At 44.1% G+C, this 20,872-nt stretch overlaps 2 protein-coding genes across 2 annotated transcripts; one reads left to right on the top strand and one right to left on the bottom strand.

Moving 5' to 3' along the window:
* Positions 1–300: 300 nt before the first annotated feature.
* Positions 301–4,861, bottom strand: cdk2ap2 (cyclin dependent kinase 2 associated protein 2). The gene is made up of 4 exons (XM_066679504.1): positions 4,279–4,861; positions 1,751–1,842; positions 907–1,027; positions 301–775 (listed from the first exon to the last, which is right to left on the bottom strand). Exons 1-4 carry the CDS (start codon positions 4,331–4,333, stop codon positions 708–710), a joined length of 336 nt encoding a protein of 111 aa, XP_066535601.1. The 5' UTR covers positions 4,334–4,861; the 3' UTR covers positions 301–707.
* A 9,288-nt stretch (positions 4,862–14,149) lies between these two features.
* On the top strand, positions 14,150–20,609 carry lgi2b (leucine-rich repeat LGI family, member 2b). The gene is made up of 8 exons (XM_066679936.1): positions 14,150–14,325; positions 15,038–15,109; positions 15,728–15,799; positions 17,134–17,205; positions 18,013–18,084; positions 18,338–18,507; positions 18,867–19,031; positions 19,772–20,609. The coding sequence occupies exons 1-8, from the start codon at positions 14,150–14,152 to the stop codon at positions 20,584–20,586; spliced, it is 1,614 nt and encodes a 537-aa protein (XP_066536033.1). The 3' UTR covers positions 20,587–20,609.
* The last annotated feature ends 263 nt before the right edge of the window (positions 20,610–20,872 follow it).

The following is a 20,872-nucleotide window of genomic DNA, read 5'->3' as shown; positions in this document are numbered from 1 at the left end:
AGAAACGAGGATGGACACAGACCGGCGACGGGTGACAATCCTAAACTGAGGTGAATCAGGGCAGTGCACTCTTTCCTGGATTAATGCGGATTAACAGAATATAAAGATTTACTTGGTTGTGCTGTGGCCTGGTACTCTGTGTGTGTGTGTGTGTGCTGGTTTGTCAGGTTTTGTATGGTTCATATTTCCTTCCAGTTCTTATAACTCCGCCCCCTGCTGCAGACGGACAAGCGCTGCATGAGTGTGTGTGAGTAAGAGCAGAGTGAAAACACAGATGGGGCCCATGTGAATATTTAATTGCAAAACCTTTTTATTGATTTTTATATTTAAATACAGAACTGCAAAAGTTTATAAAACTTGTGCTAACAGGAAGAAGCACTGATCCAGGAGCGCATAGCATTGCTGCCCAAAAACAAGCCACCACTCCCCCCTCTGAACCGCGAAGACGTCATGAACCGACCGATAGAAACACCCCGAAACCACCTGAGGTTTCATCTTTTTACTTACATTCACTTGTAACATTTTGGCTTCCACTTTTTAAAGCTGGTATTTTGGAGAAACGTATTTTTGGACAGCGATTTTATGCAGCGGACCTACAGCAGGTTTAAGAAAAACGCAACGGAGGGAAGATGACAGAACGGATGCCTGAATTATTCAAAAGAAGCTCAGGAAGAAAAAGAAAAAGCAGAAGAGGAACAGGGTGTGTGTTATGTGCGAGCGCTCCTCTCGGTTTCGGCTAAACACTCCCTCACTAAAGCGCGAGCGTGGATTATTCCTGAAAGAGAAGAAAGGGTAGAGTTAAGGCTGATGACAACAAACAAGTGAAATGAAACAAATTTGATCATCACCACGAAAGACCCATCAGCCACAAAATCACCGACACGTGACGTGAAAAACACAGAGCACCTCTCTTGAGTCTCTCCATGGCGCTTTTGCTGCCGGCGTAGGTGGGACGTATTTCCCGACTCATCTCCTCGATGACGGACAGCAGCTCGCTGTAGGTGGAGCCCTGAGAAACCTTCACCGGCTGCAGACACACAGACGGAGACCACAGTGACACACTGATCCAGGATCAGGAGAAATATGCAGCAGCGGTGAACTCCAGCGCGCTTCTTTACGCTCAGACACCGGAGGGTGGTGTTTATATCGTCTCAAACACGACAGAGACAAAGCTACAAAACCTTACTCGAGAAAACACAGAGTGGGTGCGCAGCTGAAGTGGATATCCAGGTGTGTTTAGGCTGCTGCGGTGTGGTCACATGACTGGAAGTGTGTGCTGAGTGATGTATCGCGTAAAATATGGACATTTACTGAATAATTCTTGCTGACCTCATTATCACCGCTCTGTTTACGGTCACTGCTAAAACCTCTCTGTTAATTCTCGTGTAAACAAACATGGCCGATATTGAGTTCAGCAATAATATATAAATATCGTTATGTTGATTCGCTCAAAAACAGTATTTTTGTTTTATTTGTTTTATTTAATTAAGATATTTAAACATTTTTTAGATTCCAGTATCTGAATATCTTTATAACAAGGATTTTCTTCTAAAAGTTAGTTGTTCTTTAAAGTGATGTAACTACATTATTATGGTATTACATTATTTTTATATCAGTGATATATAGAGATCGTAAAATGGCAATAATAAAGTTTATCACGATTATTCCTGGAACAATATATCGACCACAAATATAAGCTATGGTGCCAGGAAATAGTGAAGGCCCAGTCACTGTGACTGAGCTCTCGTACCTGTACGAAGCCCATCGACGGTGGACCGAAGTCACTGAACACAGGTCTGAAGGTGGAAGAGGAGGGAAGAGACGGAGAAGAGCCACAGGACCCTGAGAGAAAACAAGGAGAGGATATTACACTCCAAGTCTTTACAAAAAGGCTAGCTTTTAGCGCCCACACCGTCTGTAAACACAGGAAGCACGAGGCCACCAGGAGTTCCAGACATATTTTAAAGGTCCAGAGCCTACTTGGAATCACTGGGCGCAAAGCAGGACACACCCTGAAGGGGGTGCCAGTCCTTCATGGTGCAACACACCCTCACACCTACGGACACTTTTGAGTCTCCAACCCACCTACCAACATGTGTTTTTGGACTGTGGGAGGAAACCCATGCAGACACAGAGAGAACACACCACACTCCTCACAGACAGTCACCCGGAGGAAACCCACACAGACACAGAGAGAACACACCACACTCCTCACAGACAGTCACCCGGAGGAAACCCACGCAGACACAGAGAGAACACACCACGTTCCTCACAGACAGTCACCCGGAGGAAGCCCACGCAGACACAGGGAGAACACACCACGCTCCTCACAGACAGTCACCCGGAGGAAACCCACGCAGACACAGAGAGAACACACCACGCTCCTCACAGACAGTCACCCGGAGGAAACCCACACAGACACAGGGAGAACACACCACGCTCCTCACAGACAGTCACCCGGAGGAAACCCACGCAGACACAGGGAGAACACACCACGCTCCTCACAGACAGTCACCCGGAGGAAACCCACACAGACACAGAGAGAACACACCACACTCCTCACAGACAGTCACCCGGAGGAAGCCCACGCAGACACAGGGAGAACACACCACGCTCCTCACAGACAGTCACCCGGAGGAAACCCACACAGACACAGAGAGAACACACCACGCTCCTCACAGACAGTCACCCGGAGGAAGCCCACGCAGACACAGGGAGAACACACCACACTCCTCACAGACAGTCACCCGGAGGAAACCCACGCAGACACAGGGAGAACACACCATACTCCTCACAGACAGTCACCCGGAGGAAACCCACGCAGACACAGGGAGAACACACCACGCTCCTCACAGACAGTCACCCGGAGGAAACCCACACAGACACAGGGAGAACACACCACGCTCCTCACAGACAGTCACCCGGAGCGGGACTCAAACCCACCACCGTGTGGCTGTAGCTGAATTCACTCATTCTCAATCTTTTGAACAGATTTGGCCCCCCTTGTGGTGGCCTGGCTCTTTAGAGCATAAACTGATTCATTCAAGGAGCAGAAAGCAGCACGGTTCTCCGTCTCATGTGAGATGCCCCACGTGGAGAAAAACGTAAAAGGAATAAATAACTGCTTTCATATATATTTTTCTTGCCCGTGTTATTTATAATAATGCCTTACTGCTCCTTTAAGCTGCGGGGAGGTGTTGCTCAGGGGAAGCTCTTGTTTAGTTTAAAGTCGGAGGCCGGAAGCTCTGGCACGTCGCCACTGCTCACATCAGCTTAGTGTCGTAATGAACGAGACACTATTCACCCTCTCACAATACGGCGCCTTGAAAACATTTATGTAATGAATAACAGGTGGCACTGACCTCTGCTACTCTCCCTTTAACCCAGTCTCAGTTTGACCAGTTTGACCTCCCTGAACTTTCACCAGAACAGAGAGAGGGAGAGAGGGGGAGAGAGAGAGGAGAGAGAGAGAGAGAGGGGGAGGGAGAAGAGAGAGCGAGAGAGGAGAGAGAGAGAGAGCAAGCAAGAGGGGAGAGGAGAGAGAGAGAGAGAGAGGGGGGGGGGTTCTTTGTGTTCATTATGGACTCATTAATGCCATTATTTCAAGAATATTTTAATAAAAACAATAAAAATAGCAAATATCTCAAGTCCAGTCAACAATCCAATCAGTGACTTAAATCAAACACGGGAGCAGTGTTAAAGGACCCATATTTAACACGTTTTCTCAATCTCTTTTGTCTTAATAGGTCCACAATGTAACCACAGAACACTCTATAACTTGACTACACTGAATGCACAGAGTGGAACAGTGTTATTGTTGGCCACTGGATGTCGCCTTGAGTGAGGCACTGGTCGGGAGTCGGGACGTGCGACATCTGGTGGCTCGGGTACTGAACTACAATAACACGCACAAATTGGTGAAACTGACTACTGCATCTTTAAAGCAGCCATCAGCCGTCTGTTCCTGTTGCACTGACACCTACCGGTCTGGACGGCCATGGACTGAATAAACGGACTCCATCAAGAACGACAAATCAAACGTAAACCTTTTCATTCGAGTGTCACTTTATAGTCACTTTAATAACCGCTGTAATGTTACTTTTGGTGGTGAAATGACAAACTGCACCTTTAATAGCTTTAGGTATGTGCCATAGCACATTACAGTGTAATTACTCAATTACCCCTCACACACACACACACACACACACACACACTCACACAAACAAAGCACGATTAAAAGTCATTCTATTTGAAGTTAAAGTTGAATGAACGCCTCACCTGGGGGTGTGTGGTTGGATCCAGTTGGTGCAGGAGCTATGGGTTTATAACTCATGCTGTGATCAGTTTGGTGCGCCGTTTTTGTGGCAGGTGTGACTCTTATCTCAGTAACAACGTATTAATACCGACAGCAGTGCGTTTATACGCCGTTAATAAGCGGATTAAAGGGAGATGTCGTTCGCTGTTGTCGATAACCGGCAAATAACTAAAACTCTGGCTCAAACTTCACCTCAAACCCTTCTGCTTTTCAGTCTCGCCGCCTTTTCCCGGGGATTTCAGAACTCCAGCGCGCTCTGGTCGTTTGGAGTTGTTTGTGAATCCAGGATAAAAGTGAGAGGAGTGACAGTGGCTCTCATTCACTACGTTTACGGGTAGCGTTAAGACAAAACACCCCCGCGGAAAACTGCACTCTGTTAAGCCCTGCTCACTCCAGAACCGCCGGTTTTGACCCTTGTAACTACTCAGAGACGGTTCGCTGCCGCGGAGGCCCGGTCCGGTCGTTAAAAACCCAGAATAAATCGTAAAAAGACCTTAACTCAGAGCGGTTTCAAAAAACACCGACGCCGCTTCTTTCCCCACCGGGAAAAAAAACCCGCCTGCGTCATCACGCAGGCTCGTGCGTGCCGCGTCATCACGTCACTCCGTTTCAGCATAATGACGTAGTACAGCCGTTATGGTTTATTTGTGTTTATTTTGCTCTGTTCGTCCATTCATTTCACTGTGTAGTTTATTATATTTATTTTTGATGTTGTTTGTAATTGTGTGTGACTGAGTGAGTGGGTGAATGTGTGAAACTGCCCACAGGTGTGTGTGTGTGAGTGACTGGATGAATGTGTGTGAGTGGAGGAGTGTGTGGGTGTCAGGATGAGTGACTGGGTGAAGTGTTTGGGTGAGTGTGTGAGAGTCTGGATCAGTGAGTGCCTGGATCAGTGACTGGGTGAACTGTTTGGGTGAGTGTCTGGGTGAGTGTGTGAGAGTCTGGGTGAGTGTGTGAGTGTCTGGATCAGCGAGTGTGTGAGAGTCTGGGTGAGTGTGTGAGTGTCTGGGTGAGTGTGTGAGAGTCTGGATCAGTGACTGGGTGAACTGTTTGGGTGAGTGTGTGAGAGTCTAGATCAGTGACTGGGTGAGTGTGTGTGACTCCAGGTAGGCTCTGGACCCACTGCAAGGCTGATCAGAATGTAGTGTGACAGCAAATGAATGAATGAATAATAAGTCAAATTTAGGGCAGATATAAATGCATCTATTTCCAAACGTCTGATTCATTTCAGTCACAGAGAAGTGCAGGTTAGAGCAGGAGATCCTCATATGATGTCGACTACAGAACACTCCTCTTCAGTGAAAAGTGCAAACCGCATGGGAATAATATCAGAAGCTGTCTGAAAGAGTCACTCTCTCCAGGAGCTCCATCTCTTCACGGTCCAGGCCTGAATATTTAATAATGGAGTACAGAACACACTTTAGCTAATGGAGGTGAAAACCTCTGGCCAATTGATTTTTAAACAACAAAAATGGATTGAATGTAATCTACTTCCATTTTGCATCCTTTATAAGGTCATTATTACATACTCTCCACAGCAGCATAACAACAACAATGACTAAGCCTTTTAATACTCATTTACTGACAAATCAATTTGGTGTGTGTTGTGCAGGAATGAGTGGATCAGGCACAGCAGTGCTACTGGAGTTCTCTCTTCTACCTGGTCGTCACTGTTCACCTCCACCAACATAGCTGCTGTTGATAGAGCAGGACAACTGAACTTAACCAAGAATCTGGTTTTAAAACCAAACCCTGAAGCACAGTCATTATCCGTTGAATCGATTAATAACACCATTACTACAACACTCTCAGTAAAAGTGTCAGCTTTTGTTGGAGAACTTTTTTACCTTCTTCTATATTCATTAAATATATTTCAGTTGTGTTGCTTTCATATGCTCCATTTCATCTACAGGAGTTATATTTTGTTTATTCATTCATTCAGTCGTCTGTTAGCGCTTATTCATTTCAGGGCGGCGGAGGGTCCGGAGCCTTCCTGCAATAACTGGGCACAAGGCAGGAACACACCCTTGAGGGGGCACCAGTCCTTTACAGGGTGGCACACACTCGCAAATTCACTCTCACACTCACACCTGTGGACACTTTTGAGTCGCCAATCCACCTACCAACGTGTGTTTTGGAGCGTGGGAGGAAACTGGAGGACCCGGAGGAAACCCACGCAGACACAAAGAGAACACACCGCACTCCTCACAGACAGTCACCGGAGGAAACCCACACAGACACAAAGAGAACACACCACACTCCTCACAGACAATCACCCGGAGGAAACCCACACAGACACAAAGAGAACACACCACACTCCTCACAGACAGTCACCCGGAGGAAACCCACGCAGACACAGGGAGAACACACCACACTCCTCACAGACAGTCACCCGGAGGAAACCCACAAAGACACAGGGAGAACACACCACACTCCTCACAGACAGTCACCCGGAGCAGGACTCGAACCCACAACCTCCAGGACCCTGCAGCTGTGACAGAGACACTATCTGCTACGCTACTGTGTCGCCCGAATTTGTTTTTTATTATTATTATTATTTATTTATTACACTGTTATCTAATTCAATTTTACAGAGATCCCCCTCTCCTTCTGGAGAAGAGAATGTAATGAACCTTTAGGAACACAACTGGACTCTAACACCACCGCTGTACCTTTAAAGATACACTACACTGTTTGTACCCTTTCCTTTTGTGACCAATCATGAACCTGTACCATACCTTTATTTGTGAGAGTGTAGCGGTCACATGGCAAAGGAGGAGAGAAGAAGCTGATGTGCTTAGTCATTATCCTTTAGCTGAGATGCTGGATCACACTTTGACACGGGGCGCTGTCTAAACACTTTCCGTGCCAGGAGCTGCAGATGTGTGCAATCAGCGCTGACATAAATGATGTCATAAATTTCAGTCTTATAAAATGTTGAGAAGTCAGTTGCAAGGTTTATTCAAGAGAAAAAATCCAAGTAGAAGAGGAGTCAAAAACCCATGAAGACCATCCGAGAAAAAACAACCATAATCCAAAGGGTAAACAGATCAAAGGAATAAACCAAGTCCAAAGCCAAGATTCAAAAAACCATGAAAGGCTAATACAAACACTAATGCTGAGAATTGCCAATATATTTCTAACAATACTTCACAACCTGTGGAACACAACAGTGAGCTTAAATGCTCTACAAATGATTTGGCTAATTAGAGACAGGTGAGGAATCTAAGTTAGAACTCAGGTGAGTGTGACCTCTGGTGGTTTGGAGGAGAAACTGCTTGGGCTGATGTGACATAACTCCCCCTCTGACGGGCAGCTCCCGAAGCCCTAGGATCCCTGAGTCTGGGAGCGGGACGATCTGGATGATCTCTGTGAAAGTCCTCAATAAGAGAAGGGTCCAAGATATCTCCAGCAGGAACCCAAGAGCGTTCCTCTGGGCCGTACCCCTCCCAGTCTACCAGATAAAACAAGCGGCCACCCCGATGCCTGGAGTCCAGAAGCTCATTGACTATATATGCTGGGGAGCCATCCACATCTAAAGAAGGGGGAGGGATCCCAGCATTATTTTCCACCTGGGAAGAGACACCCATAGGCTTGAGCAAAGAGACATGAAATGTTGGAGATAACATACGATAAGAAACTGGTAGCTCTAGCTTATAAGAAACAGGAGGAACCTGCTTTAAAACTCTAAATGGACCAATAAATCTAGGACTGAGTTTTTTACTGGGCAACTTCAAATGTATATTTCTGGTAGACAACCATACCTTTTGTCCTGGGTAAAAGGGAGTAATCTCTCTACGTCTTTTATTAGCCTGAATTACCTGTCTACGAATGGCTCTTTGCAAACGTACATGTGCCTCTTCCCATGTTTGCTCGCTCCTTCTCATCCATTCATCCACTGCAGGCACAGATGAGGGTTCTCCTGACCAAGGGAACATTTGTGGTTGATACCCCAATACACACTGAAAAGGAGTGATCCCTGTCGAGGTGCTGGTGAGAGAATTCTGGGCATATTCTGCCCAAGGTAAAAAACGTGACCAGTCATTCTGCGATCTCCAACAATAAGACCTTAAAAATCTCCCTATTTCTTGATTAAGCCTTTCTACTTGTCCATTAGCCTGTGGATGATACCCTGATGTAAGACTTACATTAACATTTAATTGACTGCAAATCGCTTTCCAAACATGAGAGGTAAACCGAGGACCTCGATCAGAAACAATATCTTCCGGAATACCATATAGTCGAAAAACCTGTTGAAAAATGACCTCAGCTGTTTCCATCGCAGTAGGTAATTTTTTCATGGGTATTAACCTGCAAGATTTAGAAAATCTATCAATGATTACTAGAATGGTTGTGAAACCTTAAGATACTGGGAGATCAATAATAAAATCTAAACTTATATGGGACCATGGTCTGTGGGGATTGGCAAAGGTTCTAATAAACCCGCAGGAAGTTTCCTACTTGATTTACTTTGAGCACATACAGTACAAGAATGAACAAATTCATAGACATCTTTATCTAGGGTTGGCCACCAGAATTTGTTCTTGACTAGATGAAGAGTACATGTAATCCCTGGATGACCTGAGCTGGGAGTAGAGTGGACCAAGTCTAAAATTTTAGTCCTTATATTATTTGGAACATACTCTTTATTTTGAGGACATTCAGGTGGAGCTGGATCTGTAGCTCTCTCTGCCTCTCTTTCGTCCATAAAATCCCATCTAATCGGCGCTACAATCAGAGCTGGATTTAGAATAGATTCAGAGCTTGTTCTAGTATCCTTATTCCAAAGACGAGAGAGAGCATCTGCCTTTATGTTCTTAGAACCTGGACGGTATGTGACTGTAAAAGAAAACGATTAAAGAATAGGGACCATCTAGCTTGTCTAGGATTTAATCGTTTAGCTGATTTAATATACTCAAGGTTGTGATGATCTGTTTGTACCTGAAATGGATGAATGGATCCCTCTAACCAATGTCTCCATTCTTCAAAAGATAATTTCAGAGCCAGCAATTCTCGATTCCCCACATCATAATTGCATTCCGCTGGACTTAATTTATGTGAGAAGAATGCACAAGGATGAAGTCTAGGTGGAGATCCAAATCTCTGAGACAAAACTGCTCCAACTCCTGTCTCTGAAGCATCCACCTCTACAACAAAAGGTAAAGGGTCAGGGTGTTTCAGAATAGGAGCAGAAATAAACCTCCTTTTTAATTTTTCAAAAGCTTGGGTTGCTTCTTCTGTCTACTTTATGATTTTATTACTCCCACGTAACAGAGAGGGGATAGGAGCAGCTACAGAACTAAAACCCCTAATAAATGAGCAAAATGAGCAAATCCCAAAAATATCTGTAACTCTTTAATCGTTTTAGGCATGGACCATTCTATTATTGCCTTCACCTTACTGTCATCCATGTGCACCCCTTCTGAATCTAAGACATACCCCAAAAAAGGATATTCGTTCTTGGTGAAATAGACACTTTTCTCCTTTAACATATAACTTATTATCTAACAGACGTTGGAGAACTTGACTTACATGATCCTGATGCTCTTCCAATGATCGTGAAAACGCTAAGATGTCATCCATGTAGACAATAACCCATTTGTCAATCATATCTCTTAGTACTTCATTAATAAATGCTTGAAATACTGAAGGAGCATTGACTAAGCCATAGGGCATTACCTTCTCCTCATAGTGGCACCTTATGATGATAAATGCCGTTTTCCACTCATCCCCTTCTCTAATTCTTATAAGGTTATATGCACTGCGCAAATCTAATTTGGTTACATTTTTTGCATCTCTCAACTGTTCTAAGGTCGCAGGTACAAGCGGAAGAGGATATGGATATTTTACAGTAATGTCATTAAGACCTCTGTAATCAATACAAGGGCGCAAACCTCCATCTTTCTTTTCAATAAAGAAGAATCCTGCTGCTGCAGGTGAAGTTGAAGGGCGAATATAGCCTGCTTTAAGTGCCTCATCAATATATTCATCTAAAGCTTTAGGTTCAGGTAATGACAATGGGTAAATTCTACACCTGGGTGGTATAGTTCCAGGTAAAAGATCTATGGCACAATCCCCAGTTCTATGTGGTGGTAAATGACTGGCCTTTTTCTTTGAAAAGACATCTTGTAGTTTAGAATAGCATTTTGGAATTGACAAAGATAAATTATTAGCAGGACTTTCCACTGATGTGGATTGAACATGAAGTTTAATACATGTAGAAAAACAGTCCTCTCCCCATTTCAAATTTCCCCTTTTCCCCAAGAGATTAATGGCTGATGGATATATAACCAAGGGAAACCTAAAATTATGGGGTGTCTAGGTGAGTCAGTTACAAGAAAGGATATCTGCTCCTCATGTAGAAGTCCCACTCTCATAGACACGTCGGCTGTAGTTTCAAGGACCACTCCTTTCCCCAGAGGTCTGTCATCAACAGCTTTGAGTAACAATGGCTTGGAGAGCAACTTGGTAGATATTTTCCACTTTTCAATAAGTCCTCTATCCATGAAGTTCCCAGCTGCTCCTGAATCAATCAATGCTGGAACAAAGAACTTTTCTGAACTCAGTAGAAACACAATTGTTCAGTACGACGTCTTAGACATTCTTCTGCAGACAGACGAGTTTGACCTAGTTCCATAGGTTCTGGATCAGTTGTGGGAGCAGGCAAAGGGTTCCGGGATGGAGCTGAATATTGCAAGCACCTTTTATTATCCAACAAATTGTCCATGGCAATGGAGGTTTGGATAAACTGGTTGAGAGTCATAGATTCTCCCCGACAAACCATTTCTGCTTGTAAATCCCTCTTAAGTCCTCTTTTAAAAAACCGTGAGTAAAGCAGGGTCACTCCAATCACTACCCGCTGCAAGAGTGCGGAACTCTAATGCATATTCCGCGGCCGTTCTCCTTCCCTGCCTAATTTCACATAAAGCTGTGCCAATATCTCTGCCAGCTTGAAAATGATCAAATACAGCCTTAAATAGAGTGTAGAACTGTGACTCAGATTTTAAAGCTTCATGTTCCTGGTGCCATAATGCTGTAGCCTATTGTTTGGCTTTACCAGTGAGCAGAGAGATGTCAAAATGAATTTTATCTGTGTCTGAATGAAATTGTTCTCTATTATGTTCAATGTACAGGCTGCATTGCATAAGAAAAGATTTGCAAAGTTCAGGAGAACCATCGTACCTTTCAGGGATGGCAATGTTTACTGAAGAATGACCAGATGCAGCTCTAACAGTAGGTTGAGACAGTGGTTCATTTAAGACTGCTTGATGCTGAGTTTCAGAAGAGACCTTTGTTTGCATTTCTTGCGTCCGCCTCATCAGTTCCTCCATCATGTGTTCCTGCTTAGTTAGCCTGTCTTCAAATCCTGCTGACTCCATGGCTGGCGAAGTATTCTGTTATATATTTCAGTCTTACAAAATGTTGAGGAGTCAGTTGCAGGTTTATTCAAGAGACAAAATCCAAGTAGAAGAGGAGTCAAAAACCCATGAAGACCGTCCGAGAAAAAACAACCATAATCCAAAGGGTAAACAGATCAAAGGAATAAACCAAGTCCAAAGCCAAGATTAAAAAAAAAAACCATGAAAGGCTAATACAAACACTAATGCTCAGAATTGCCAATATATTTCTAACAATACTTCGCAACCTGTGGAACAAAACAGTGAGCTTAAATGCTCTACAAATGATTTGGCTAATTAGAGACAGGTGAGGAATCTAAGTTAAAACTCAGGTGAGTGTGACCTCTGGTGGTTTGGAGGAGAAACTGCTTGGGCTGATGTGACAAACGACCTAGTCCTGACAGAACAAAACAGATCTGACTGACGGACCTTTAAATATCTCACAGGACTCTAGCAAGCACATACTCACTATATTCATTCAGCTATAGATTCATACAGATATAGATCGATAGATACAGAAGATAGATAGATACAAAAGATTGATAGATACAGAAGATTGATAGATACAGAATATAGATACAGAAGATAGATAGATACAGAAGATTGATAAATACAGAAGATTGATAGATACAGAAGATAGATGCAGTAGAGAGATAGATACAGAAGATAGATAGATAGATAGATAGATAGATAGAGATGATAGATAGATAGATAGATAGATAGATAGATAGATAGATAGATACAGAAGATAGATACAGAAGAATGATAGATACAGTAGATAGATACAGAAGATAGATAGATACAGAAGATTGATAGATACAGAAGATAGATAGATACAGAAGATAGATACAGAAGATAGATAAATACAGAAGATTGATACAGAAGATTGATAAATACAGAAGATTGATAGATAGATACAGAAGATAGATAGATACAGAAGATAGATAGATACAGAAGATTGATAGATACAGAAGATTGATAGATACAGAAGATAGATACAGTAGAGAGATAGATTGATAGATACAGTAGAGAGATAGATACAGAAAATAAAGTAGATAGATAGATAGATAGATAGATAGATGCCATAGAAGAACCACTTTTGGTTTCATAAAGAACCATGTTTGTTTATAATATTTAAATTTTTAAAGTTCTCCACACCCACAGATCCCTCTCACAAATACGGTTCTTTATGAAATCAAAAGTGGTTCTTCTATGGTGTCGCTTAAAGAACCCTTAGTAGCACCTTTATATTTAAGAGTGTTAACTACCTACACTAAACTACCTAAACATGCATTCATTCATTATCTGTAACCGCTTATCCAGTTCAGGGTTGTGATGGTCGTCCAGAGCCTACCTGAAATCATTGGGCGCAAGGCAGGAATACACCCTGGAGGGGGCGCCAGTCCTTCACAGGGCAACACATACTCACACATTCACACTTTTGAGTCGCCAATCCACCTACCAACATGTGTTTTTGGACTGTGGGAGGAAACTGCAGCACCCGGAGGAAACCCACACGGACACAGGGAGAACACACCAACTCCTCACAGACAGTCACCTGGAGCGGGAATCGAACCCACAACCTCCAAGTCCCTGGAGCTGTGTGACACTACCTGCTGTGCCACCGTGCCGCCCCCTACACATGCACTACCATTTATATATACAGTATATATCCATACTTCAGTCGTAACATTTTTAGTAACATAGTAACATCGAGCAGTACACTTCCAACTGAAATTCAATGATTTTCAAAGTTTTTTATTTTGTAAACATAAGAAAAATGTTAATTTTACAGATCAGTGTTTGTTACTGTTTGGGGCTGTGATATAACTGCAATGTTCTTCTCTGGTCAGTCACTCCCTAGAGAGAGAGAGAGAGAGAGAGAGAGAGAGAGAGAGAGAGAGAGAGAGAGAGAGAGAGAGAGAGTACAACAGAGAGAGTACAACAGAGAGAGAGAAAGAGAGAGAGAACAGCACTGAGAGAGAGAGAGAGAAAGAGAGTACAGAACTGAGAGAGAGAGAGAGAGAGAGTACAGCAGAGAGAGAGAGAGAGAATACAACAGAGAGAGAGAGAGAGAGAGAGAGGGGGAGAGAGAGTACAGCACTGAGAGAGCGAGAGCGAGAAAGAGAGAGAGAGAGAGAGAGAGTGTACAGGACTGAGAGCGAGAGAGAGAGAGAGAGAGAGTGGAGATTACATCACTGAGAGAGTACAGCACTGAGAGAGAGAGAGAGTACAGCACTGAGAGAGAGAGAGAGAGAGAGAGAGAGAGATAGAGAGAGTGTCCAGCATACACACCCATAGGTTAAGCTAGAGAGAGGGAGGGCATACAGTAGCCAGACAGAGAGAGAGCAAGAATCCATCACACACACACACACACACACAGACCTGCCGGGACCATTACTGAAGTCAACATCCACAGGAACCTAACGGCAGAGCCATGAACACAGTGAGATTGATCTTTTTCTGCAGTGCTCTGATGTTGTGGAGCGTTAACTCTTTGCGCAGCAAACGGAATTCTAAATGTCCTTTAAACTGCAACTGCACCACGGACTCCGTCATCTGCCTCGGATCATCTTTCATCCCCAAGACCATCCCCAGTGACCTCACCTCTCTGTAAGAGCCTCCACTCTCACTCTGCACACAGCAAACGTTTACATCTTCATCTGACAGAGGGGTGAAATGAGTCAGTAGTTTTACAGAACACCGTTAATGCCTTTCAGCGAATGTGCATTTCCTGTTTATTGATCCTGGCTTCGTTTGAAACTGTCAGCTGCTTTTTTGGCTCTTTGCATTGTGTTAAAAGCTGTACGATGACCAGCATTTTCCTTGTAGAGAGACACCAGTGTTGGAGATGCCGACCAATGCAGCATTCAGCAATTCACTTTCACATCCCGACCTCTGCAGACGTTCATGTGGAAACCCAGTGTTGAACCCCGTGTTGAACCCCGTGTTGAACCCCGTGTTTAACCCCGTGTTTAACCCCGTGTTGAACCCTGTGTTGAACCCCGTGTTGAACCCTTGTTGAACCCCGTGTTTAACCCCGTGTTGAACCCTGTGTTTAACCCCGTGTTGAACCCCGTGTTGAACCCTGTGTTGAACCCCGTGTCGAACCCCGTGTCAAACCCCGTGTCGAACCCCGTGTTTAACCCCGTGTTGAACCCTTGTTGAACCCCGTGTTTAACCCCGTGTTTAACCCCGTGTTGAACCCCGTGTTGAACCCTGTGTTGAACCCCGTGTCGAACCCCGTGTCAAACCCCGTGTCAAACCCCGTGTTGAACCCTTGTTGAACCCTGTGTTGAAGCTGAATAAAGACCTGTTTTTGCAGGAGCATTGTGAATGGCACTTTACCAGAGATCAATCAAGGAGCGTTCTCCCTCATGCCATCACTGCAACTGCTGTGAGTACAAACCCATCCCCTCAGTACACGTCCATTACAGCAGAGATTTACCTGCTCCATCTCTTCACACAGTCAGATGTGAATAAAGGGATGGAGGGTGTTGTGGTGTGAAGTGGTTGATTGAAGATTTTATTCCGCATCACAAAACACAAATCCAGCTTTTTAATTTCTTCTCCAATGCCGTAAGTGACTCCCACCGGTTTAATAAGTTTACATGATTTTACTGATTCCTGAATGCAATTTTATCAAAATGAATGGGTTTAAAGCTGAAATCCTGTCTCAGATCATTTTAAATATTAAATCACAGACATCAGCCGATATTTCTGACCACTTTATGCTATAACAAACCTGTGAGGAGATTTTAGAGAAGAACGTCTGGTTCCATTCACCACCATTGTCCAGTGTTCCTCTAGAACAAGGAAATTTCACACCAAACCAGACCCAGCCTCCACCTCTGTGTTCACACCTCAACCATTTAATCATGGAGCAATTTGTGACAATGACAGGGAGAATGTAAAAAGGACAGAGGTATAGTCGTAGTGTGTGAGTGAAATGTGGATTAGTGAATGTCAGCATGTGATAAAAACATCCTGCTGTTGCTATTGTTCCTCTTTACAGGCTCATTAATTCCAATTCCTTCATCAGTATAAAGGACGACGCCTTCGTAGGCCTTCCTCATCTCGAGTATCTGTGAGTAACACACACTAACTGTCTTAGGATACACAGAATATGTTAAAAGTGTTAAGTGTCAGGTGGTGTAACACTGGTCTGATGGCACTATCACAGACTCACGGCTCAGAGGAACTCCTCAAACTGGGACTCACACACACCGCTCCACCTTAAAAGATACAGTCGCTTCTTACTCACACACACCGCTCCACCTTAAAAGATACAGTCGCTTCTTACTCACACACACCGCTCCACCTTAAAAGATACAGTCGCTTATTACTCACACACACCGCTCCACCTTAAAAGATACAGTCGCTTCTTACTCACACACACCGCTCCACATTAAAAGATACAGTCGCTTCTTACTCACACACACCGCTCCACCTTAAAAGATACAGTCGCTTCTTACTCACACACACCGCTCCACCTTAAAAGATACAGTCACTTCTTACTCACACACACCGCTCCACCTTAAAAGATACAGTCACTTCTTACTCACACACACCGCTCCACCTTAAAAGATACAGTCGCTTCTTACTCACACACACCGCTCCACCTTAAAAGATACAGTCACTTCTTACTCACACACACCGCTCCACCTTAAAAGATACAGTCGCTTCTTACTCACACACACCGCTCCACCTTAAAAGATACAGTCGCTTCTTACTCACACACACCGCTCCACCTTAAAAGATACAGTCGCTTCTTACTCACACACACCGCTCCACCTTAACAGCTTGTGAATGAAAACAAACAGGGGCTGGGGGTGAGGGCAGCTTTGTTGTGCTGTGAGAACCGTATTTCTCCAGAATTTCTATGTTGCCTTTAAGAAAGGGCATTTCTCAAATTGTGGGACACTTTGTTAGTTTTACTTGGTACTGGGAATCAATGCTATAACCACTGAGGAAATTGGGTTAATATCCTGCCTGGTGAGTAGGTGGTGGTCTGGTGGGATTGTGCGTTCACGTTCTGCCGTGTGCGAGGTAATCCCTGCTCTACGACAAGGCTGCTGTGTTCCTCAAGTCCTGAATTTCTCCTGGACAGAGGTTCTCATTTAAGCGTTATAGGAAGTCTCGTTCCAGGAGTTCCTCAGAGTTTATAGGAGTGGGTCTGTGGCAGAACAAGCAGAGGATTGGTACCCCATGAATGAAATAAATAATTGCTACGACACGTGACATAAAGAAATGTATTGTGCATCACTGAAGCTAACGTAAAATATTCAGATCATCACTGAGATCGTTAAATAAAGTGAAATACTTGAAATGGGAATTAAAAGCTGAATATGTAAAGCCTTGAAAACTGTGAACATGCCTGTTTCTCTAATATTCTGACGCTCATGTTTTTTTTAAACTCAGGTTTATTGAGGCGAACCAAAGGTTAGAGATCAGTAAATATGCCTTCAGAGGACTGCGTGCCATCACACATCTGTAAGTTACACTCATTACATTCAGAGATGGAAGAACATAGCTGGTTTGGGTTTAGTTTAATGGAAAGTACTGGGTCAGCAATGTTTCAGCAAGGGTCAGTAATCCCTGAGGTGAAATAAATAGTGTAATAAAACTTTTACATAGCAGCAAATATAAGAATTCTTCTTCAGATGCTGCAGGTGCACAGCAAAATTTAAACACAGTGCCCCCAACAGGAGAGAAAAGCTTGTGCATTATGTCTACAGTGACACTGATCTCTGTATGGCGTCAACTGTTAAAATGTCTGGGAACCAAAAATAACAAATCCATAACCAAGAAGTGGTTTATATAAAAATGGTTTATAAAGAGAATATTTCCGTATTTACTTTTCTTCCTTTTTTTATTATTATTTTGCGCTGCGCTCCTCCACGGTTACACTTCTCTGTCTCGCTTTCACTTCAAAAAGCATCTTGCTTCTGAGCTCTGGCTGTTTTGACTGGAGGGCGGTTCCCCAGTCATCCATTGGCTGCTGGTGATATGCCCTGCCCAATCAGTACACTCTACATGCCCTGCTACATCAGCAGAAGCTGGTGAGGTTTCACAAACACACACAGACACGTGTCCAAATGGAACTTCTCGGTTATGGATTCAGAGAACTTTTGGCCCTATTTTGACGCCATATCACAGATTCTGATTTCTCTGCACAAAGTGAACATGCACATGCCGGGACCCCTCTATCACCAGATTTACACACGGAGAGAAAGTGACAGGATGACCATTAGGTGGCCTATTTCGAAGAAGTTACATTATATTATTTTCTTTCCCCAGGTCAATGGCAAGCAACAACCTAAAGAGACTTCCCAAAGGCCTGTTCTCTGACCTGCACTCTTTAATAGAGCTGTGAGTATCAACCTGAACCCCCTCCCCCCAACACCCCCCACCTACATTCATTCAGTCACTGCCAGTTCCACCGTCAGCTAAAACACCCCCGATCACACTGTGCTCAAACCTTGGAGGGTGAGTAAGCACGTTGTCTCTCCAACACGCTTGGAGGAGCATGCTAACTGCCCAAACATCTCTGCCAGATGCCTGTGTTGGATAGCGTGATGCTGATCGATGGGGTAATTGTGTATTTGTGTGTGTGGAACCACAGAGATTTGAGAGGGAACATGTTCAAGTGCGACTGTGCCTCCATGTGGCTGATGCTGTGGCTGAAGAGGTCGAACGCAACCATTTTGGACGTCTTCTGTGATGGACCGGTGGAGATGAAGGGCGTCCTGCTGAAGGATGTCCCTGAGAAACACAAAAAGTGCATCTCCTATGGTAAATACACCTATAATCTCTGTATTATACCCCATACTCAACACAGAAAAATACCCAACAATCACATCTTCTCTAATGAGTAAACTTAGCTGTGTTAGCTTTAGCTTAGCAACATTAGCCATAAAATGCAGTGGTCTGTAGTTATTATTAAGAAGTTTAAATGCTATTTCTATCTATGTTTTATCCCTCGTTTCTTGTTAGCAGTTAAACAGAAAGACTTCTGTATTGCAACAAAAAAAAGAGTCAATTCCCCACTAATACGGGACAGGATTTGAGACAAATAAATATCTGGACATTTCTGGACATAGAGCCAGTTGTTTTGCTTTTTCTAATTGTTTAATTCTATGTTTGTTTCACAGAATTTATTTTTCACCAGGCCATAAACACCATGTCCATATCAGCAGACATTTTCTGGTATAAAGAAGATATCTATGTTGCTATGGCCATCCCAAACTCAGACAGCTGCGTCATCATGGAGTGGGATCACATCGAAACCAAATTCAGGCCTTTTGATAATATTACAGGTTTGATTTCAGCTTTATTTTCCACCACTGGTTCATCATTACTTTAATAAGAAAACCTTATACATCTCTGTGCTCAAATCCAAGACCAATACAGAATCCAGGAACACGACCCCCTCTCCATGGTGCCTTTAATCAAATCACCTGTCAGGGGTCTATCTTTGGCCCTCTTCACTTTATCATTTACGTGCTTCGTCTGGAGCCCCTTTCAGACCGGCACAGTAACCCAGACATTTTCTGGACTGTATCTGGAGGAGCTGTATGTGGGAACGTAAATGTCCGGGGCTTTATCCTTACAGACCCCTCATTCACGGTCAGGGTAAGGTCAGAGTGAGCCCCTGTGTGAACATAGCCGGGAATGTTCTGGAGAATCACAGTGAATTCCTGCTTTGCCTCCTGCAGGCGCTGCAGCCACCCTCTGCTTGACCCACGCTGAACATTTCCAGCTCTGAGATCACTTCTGACAAAGAAACGTCTGGGAAAAGGCAACTCTGGAAAATGTCTGGAGCTGATTCTCCGGATATTTTCCGGAGTTCTAATGTTAAAATGGCTTAGGCCACATTTTCCAACATTATTATTTTTCTTATAAGACATTTTGACTGCAAGGGTGGTCCCTGAGTTTGCAGAGTATGGGGTAATGTCAAAGCCTCGGTAAGTTCGGTGGTTAAGGAAAGGGCTTGTGAAGATGTGATAACATATCAGTACAGTATTTACCTCTGATCTGATTTTCTCTTTGGTTCCAGGCCGCTCGATTATCGGCTGCAGGTCCTTGTTGATCGGTGATCAGGCGTTCGTGATCGTGACTCAGCTGTTTGACGGCTCACACGTCTACAGATTTGACCTGGAGCAGAACAAGTTCTCCAAGTTCCAGAGGTTGGAAATGCTCAACATCTCCAAGCCGAACGGTATCGAGGTGTTCAGGATCGGGGACGAGTGGTTCTTCCTGATTGTGGACAGTTCTAAAGAGATGTCCACTTTGTTCAAGTGGAACAACACCGGGTTCTTTCCTCATCAGTTTCTTCACGAATGGTTCAGGGACACTGACGCTGAGTACGTGGACCTGGACGGAAAGTCCGTGCTGATTTTAACGAGTCGTTCCCAGCCTACTGCGATTTACCACTGGAACAAAAGCACCCAGATGTTTGTGCGCTTCGAGAACATCTCGAAAGTGGACGACATGGTCAGCGTGAAGGCCTTCAGGATCAATAACGTCCTCTATTTGGCTCTGGCCTGTTACATCGGAGATTCCAAGGTCCTGAAGTGGACAGGGAAACATTTCGAGGAGGTGCAGGTTTTTCCATCACGTGGCGCCATGGTCCTGCAGCCATTCAGCTTCAAGAAGCAGAACTATCTGGTCCTGAGCAGCGATTACACCTTCTCTGAGATCTTCAAGTGGGATGAGGAGAAGCAGGTCTTTGTGAAGTTCAAGGAGGTGTACGTCCAGTGGCCACGCTCTTTTACTCCACTGACCACCAACCAGAGAGATTTCCTCCTCGCCACCAGCTTCAAGGGCAAGACCAAGGTTTTCGAACATGTTTCAGTTGATTTCAGTCGATGAGTGTGTAGCTGTAAACGGAGGTGGGTAGAGAAGTCTGGACGCTCCAGTAAAGAGAACATTTCTTGGTTAAAATAATGGCTGAAGTTGAAGTAAAAATACACCCCCCCCCCTTTAAAAAAGTTGTACTCAAGTACAGTTACAAATCTATCAGCTCCAAAACACTAGTCATGTGCAGAGTGAGTGAGTGTGGACCACTCTGTTTTCTGTTTCCGGATCAGTTTGGTTTACAATACAAAGAGGAAGCTCCAGAGTCAGTGGACGACCCAGTCAGGAACAGCATCACACA

The sequence above is a fragment of the Hoplias malabaricus genome, chromosome 8, assembly GCF_029633855.1.
Source record: "Hoplias malabaricus isolate fHopMal1 chromosome 8, fHopMal1.hap1, whole genome shotgun sequence".
Lineage (NCBI taxonomy): Eukaryota > Metazoa > Chordata > Actinopteri > Characiformes > Erythrinidae > Hoplias > Hoplias malabaricus.
Note: the sequence above shows the minus strand (reverse complement) of the source record. Positions and strands in the feature narration are given on the sequence as shown.

Coding starts and splice junctions, on each gene's coding strand:
- cdk2ap2 (XM_066679504.1), bottom strand. CDS start 4,333: ATGAGTTATAAACCCATAGCTCCTGCACCAACTGGATCCAACCACACA. Junction 1,028..1,750: donor CGTCGATGGGCTTCGTACAG/GTACGAGAGCTC, acceptor GTGTGTCTGCAG/CCGGTGAAGGTTTCTCAGGG. Junction 776..906: donor CATGGAGAGACTCAAGAGAG/GTGCTCTGTGTT, acceptor CTTCTCTTTCAG/GAATAATCCACGCTCGCGCT.
- lgi2b (XM_066679936.1), top strand. CDS start 14,150: ATGAACACAGTGAGATTGATCTTTTTCTGCAGTGCTCTGATGTTGTGG. Junction 15,110..15,727: donor ATGCCATCACTGCAACTGCT/GTGAGTACAAAC, acceptor TCCTCTTTACAG/GCTCATTAATTCCAATTCCT. Junction 15,800..17,133: donor CTTCCTCATCTCGAGTATCT/GTGAGTAACACA, acceptor TTTTAAACTCAG/GTTTATTGAGGCGAACCAAA.